Source organism: Falco cherrug, chromosome 10 (genome assembly GCF_023634085.1).
Source record: "Falco cherrug isolate bFalChe1 chromosome 10, bFalChe1.pri, whole genome shotgun sequence".
Lineage (NCBI taxonomy): Eukaryota > Metazoa > Chordata > Aves > Falconiformes > Falconidae > Falco > Falco cherrug.
Window position 1 is genome coordinate 23,891,662 of NC_073706.1, and position 5,125 is coordinate 23,896,786.

The following is a 5,125-nucleotide window of genomic DNA, read 5'->3' on the forward strand; positions in this document are numbered from 1 at the left end:
AGTGTGTGTCTTTCAAAAGAATAATATATATATATATGATTTTCATTTGTACGCACGTGGTTTTATGGACAGTTGAAGGGTATTCATATTAGATTATCTTGGTGCATTCTCAAGACTTTTGCCTTTTACACGTCATTTTGGACTGAATAACAGCTACTCATGCACAGTATTGTTCTGTCGACGTAAGCCTACATCTTTTCCATTGTTTGGTGCTTTTCAGTTGACACTTAGGATTCTGTTGGGTTGTAATCCTGAACCATAATAGGTATTGCCTCGGATCAGGCTGTTGTGTACCTTTCAGCAAGTTCCAGCTTTTACCAAATCTTTGCCCACTGAGTCACCAAGGCTGCAGATCCCGTACCGCAGACTTCCTTCAGAAGCAGACATTCCAAGTGGGTTACTTGGGGAGAAGCTATTTTGATGTAAAATTTAAATAAAACTCAGATAATGTGTCGTGGATTGAAAACAGCAGTGGCTGGGAGTCGGCAGCTGCAGGAGGGAGCAACAGACACCTCTTAGTCTCTGAATGTTTGAAGAGATGGAGAAAAAGGATTTACTAAGGCTGAATTCTTTTTACCCACTGTGGCACTGGTGAAAGCATAACCATGCTGACAAAGCTATAGCCGAGTGATTTACAGCGCGGTACTTCCATCAAAAGACCTCAAAAGTGGAGTCCACCACAAACCAAGCATCAGCCAAACCAGTCAGCTGGCAGGAACACCAGCCTGGGTGGAAACTTCTGTAGATAAAGTACTATGGCTGGCAAAGAATTGGGAACCCAATAAAATATTAGGTGAAACAAGAGCATCCTGGGAATAAAATTGTTTGAAAGAGCCCCTGTTGGCAAACACAGGCCAAGGACAAATGCCAAGCGGGCTCAGTTGAATAAGCTTTAAACCTTTTATAGAAAGCTGAAGCACAAAAGCTTAGCCTAATCCAACCTATTTATATGAGTGTTTTCTGAACTTAATTACAAATTTAAAATGTTTCCAAATGTGTGGAGTGTTTCTGTTTGGATAGCCTGTCTGGCCTGGGTTCTCAGCAGCGCAAAAGAAGATGCCTGGACTCTTGCAAACATGGCTCATCTTGAGGTGTACATGCACGTGGCCATCGCTGACTCCAGGGCTCGGAACGACTGCTGTGAAGCAATGGAGTAAGGGAAGGGTCCAGCTGTGACCCTTGCTGCCTCGGGGTTAGGGTTTTGTTGCTTGGCTGACCGGTAGGTTTATTTTTTGCTCATGTTTCTTGGTGTTTGTTAGTCTTATGACCTTCTGTGCTTACGTAAAGCGCTCCGGCAGGCTCTGAAGTCAATGCCGGGGAAGGCTGATAGCACAGGTTATCGTGCAGCGTTAGGGCCACGCTGACAGTGGGAGCTTGCACCGGGTGCGGCTGTGTCATCCCTGAAAGGGCCTGGCCGTGTTGCAAAGCCCACCAGCGAGCTCCCAGGAACCTGCCCACAGGTAACGGGGGCAGAACAGGCAGCCACCATGGGCAGGGATGTGGGGCCAGGGGAAGAGAAGAAAAAGGGAGCAGGCAGTGGAGCTCGACGTGCTGGAGCAGGAGAATAGCAGCCGATCCCTGCAGTGGGCTATCGGCCCCACGTGCGCCCGGAGACGGGACAGCCTGTGGCTACAGAACGAAGCTGCTGCAAGGGAACGGGCTCGAGACTGTGTTTGGAAGCCTAAAGGTGTCTAAAGTCACGTCACCATAAGAAATGGTAAAGCCAAAGTCCCCCGAGTCCCTTCAGGCTCTACATTCTACAGTGCCCAGCGTAACGGTGGAAAAAGCAGAGCTACAAGCTAAGAGTCAGGCCTCTTTCCCAATGAAGTTAACTGTAACCATCGTAGCTATTTGCATCACGCAGAAAGTATCAGGATGGCAGCTAAAGTATTTACATTAAAGAGGCGTCATAAATATTTTTGCATGCAAAGCCCTCACGAACAGCAGCAGGAGCCTTCACTCTGGCTGACTGCAGGGTCTGGTACAACCTCTGCTAGCTGATTTTTTTCCGTGGAAGAGGAAAGATGCTGTGAAAAGAGCCGGTAACTTTACAGACCTTTTGTGATCTCACCTTGATTTAAGAACCCAAACAGAGTAAGGACAGATTTACACAGGTTTCGTACAGGGACCGACCCCGCTGTAACACAGCTACTGGATTCCCGTGGAATAATGTATCAGGAGGGAGAAACGCCGGAGGTTTTACAGAGCGGACTGCACCTGGATTTTCCTCAGCCGCGCCTGACGTTTTGTTTAAGGGCAGATTTTGCATCTCACCTCCCTGTCTGCGCCCTACACCTTGTGCTCGGACCCCCACCTTCCTCCCCCGGGTCTGGCCTGGGCGGGGGGCGGGGGCTGCTGCCCCCACCGCGGCCCTTCGCAAAGGGGGGAACGAGGGGAGGTGCCGGTGTGGGGGTCGATGCCCGGGGGCGGGGGTACGCGCCGCCCCGTGTGTCCCCCCGGGGCGGTGCCCCGGTCCATGCCCGGGGCGGGGGGCGAAGTCCGGGGCGGGGGGCGGCCCGGCCCGGCGCGGGGGCCGCTCCCCGCCCCCCCTCCCCCCGGCTTTTAAGGCGGGCAGTGCGGCGTCCCCCGCCCAGAGCGGGCCAGGCCTGCGCCGCGCATCCCGGCCGGCCCGCAGCGCAGCGCAGCGCAGCGGGGCCGGGCAGCCCCATGGGGCGTGGGCGGCGCGGCCGGGGGCAGCGGGGGCCCGGCCGGCTGTAGGCTGCCCGCCGCCCGCCGCAGCATGCCGGCAGCGCTGCGCCTGCTGTGGCTGGGCTGCCTCTGCAGCCTCTGCCGCGGGTACTTCGAGGGGCCGCTGTACCCCGAGATGTCCAACGGGACCCTGCACCACTACTTCGTCCCCGATGGGGACTACGAGGAGAACGACGACCCCGAGCGGTGCCAGCTGCTCTTCAGGGTGAGCGAGCAGCGGCGGTGCGGCGCGGCGGCGGCGGGCGGCGGCGGGCTGAGCCTGCGGGAGGAGCTGACGGTGCTGGGCCGGCAGGTGGAGGACGCGGGCCGGGTGCTGGAGGGCATCGGCAAGAGCATCTCCTACGACCTGGACGGGGAGGAGAGCTACAGCACCTACCTGCGCCGCGAGTCCGCCCAGATCAGCGACGCCTACTCCAGCTCGGACCGCTCGCTGAGCGAGCTGGAGGGCAAGTTCCGCCAGGGCCAGGAGCAGGGCGGCCGGGAGGAGGCCCGCCTGGGCGACAGCTTCGTGGGGCTGCTGCTGCACGCCCGCGCCCTGCTGCGGGAGACCCGCCACATCTCCAGCGGGCTGCGGGACAAGCACGACCTGCTGGCCCTCACCGTCCGCAGCCACGGCGCCCGCCTCAGCCGCCTCAAGAACGACTATCTCCGCGCCTGAGCCGCAGCCGGCCCGGCTGGGGCGGCACCGATGCCCCGGGGAAAAAAAACACCAAAAGACACAAACAAAAACTTATTTATTGCCTTTGACTTCCTAAACAATTAACGCCTTTTTATAAAGCGGGAGGTCAGAGGTATGTTTAAGTTAATATCGCATATTTAAGGAATTACCCTGCGTATAGCGTTCATCCAGCGTTACAAAGCCAAGGTGGCTTTCTGGTCCCCCCGCCCTGCCGGGGGGACGGGGGGGGGGAGGCAGGTGTGGGGGTCCCCGCCGCCCCACATCCCGTGCCGCAGCTGCTGGTGCTGCTCCCGGCCCCCACCGCCAGCCGCTGGCCGCTGTCGCCTCCCTAACCGTGTATAACGCTCTGTACGCCGCGCACCCCCAGCGCTCCGCTGCGCCCCTGAAAGCCGGGATGTCCGCTTGAAAGCCGGGATCTATTCTGGCAGGATTTGTACCCTCCAGGCTTGTCTATCTGTGACTCTATTGTAACCCCGCGAGCCAGCCAGAAGGGCTTATGTCAAATCCTAAGAATGCTGATGTGGATTTGAAGAAGGAGCCCCAGCAGCGATGCCTGTTTCAGATCCCAAACGTGAGAGCCAGGTTTCTAAAAGCACGTTTCCAAAGCAGACGAAAAGGTTTGGCCTGTGCCACCACAGTGACGCTTCTTGTTGGTGCCTTTGTACTTTTGCTAGCTATGCTATTAATAAAACTATCGGTGCGCCTAGACAATAGCAGAAGTGCCTCGTGGGAAGGGGAAGGAGAAGGAGGATTGTTTGGGTTTGTAGACTCGTTGTTATCTAATTGTCTGTTTGGGGTAATACAGCTACTAGGTTACAGATACTGCAGGCAGAATCACTGTTTGGATGACAAAAAGTTCCTATGTTGTTTTAATAAATATCTGAAAATGATGTGGAAGCATACTTCTTTTTTACTGTTCTGCTCGAGATGCTCTTGATTTAGAACATGCTGTTGTAATGTGTGTTTTCAGCAGAAATTGTATGTAGACCCTGCCAAATGAAATAACTCGCTTTTTTAGTAAAAACAAATAAAAACTTACAGACCCCAGAGGTAAGCAAGTTTCATTAAAAGTAATGATACAGGAGGGTACGTAGGGCGGATATTTTATGAGTTCCAAAGCCTTTTCAAGAAACTAGCAAGCCCACGGCACTGGAAGAGCAACTGTTGGCACATTTGAGGTCTGATCTTGTTAACCCTGCTCATGTTCAGTTATACTTTGGTCTGCAGACCGTCCAGTCTGTAAGGTACCCAGCAAGGCAGTGGGTCAACGTAAGTCGCCTGGGGCCAGAGTGCTGAAGGCACCAAGAAATGTCTGATGAAGGTAGGTGCTTACGGAATGTCTGGACCACCCAGGCAGCTCACTTTCCCTAAAGGCAGTGCGGTATAGCTCCCACCAGGATACCTTAGATGTCCACTGGCACCTTTAGATCCCCAGTATCTTTGAGGACCTGCCTGAAGAAAATGAAACATTTTATTTATAGACTTCAGTGGAACTGCTCAGTGTTGTTTTCGAGTATGTCGTCAAGTTAGAAGGCATGACAGGGGACAGGGTCTAGGTCTTAAAAATTATTTTAATTTGTGATACTTTGCTTGCCGCTAGCATTGGCTAGCACAACACAAGAGCGAAAAGGGCCACCTGAGTCACTGAGTTGTCTGCCCACTACCACAGCAAACCATATAGCATTTGTGGGATGGACCAAACCCTAGAAGTATCTGAGGGTCTCATTCACGTCCAGT

General features: G+C 54.1%; 1 protein-coding gene across 1 annotated transcript; it reads left to right on the forward strand.

The window, feature by feature from the left end:
* The first annotated feature begins 2,582 nt into the window (after window positions 1–2,582).
* FIBIN (fin bud initiation factor homolog) lies at window positions 2,583–4,278 on the forward strand. Its single transcript, XM_055723019.1, has one exon. It carries the CDS (start codon window positions 2,741–2,743, stop codon window positions 3,365–3,367), a length of 627 nt encoding a protein of 208 aa, XP_055578994.1. The 5' UTR covers window positions 2,583–2,740; the 3' UTR covers window positions 3,368–4,278.
* Window positions 4,279–5,125: the final 847 nt, after the last annotated feature.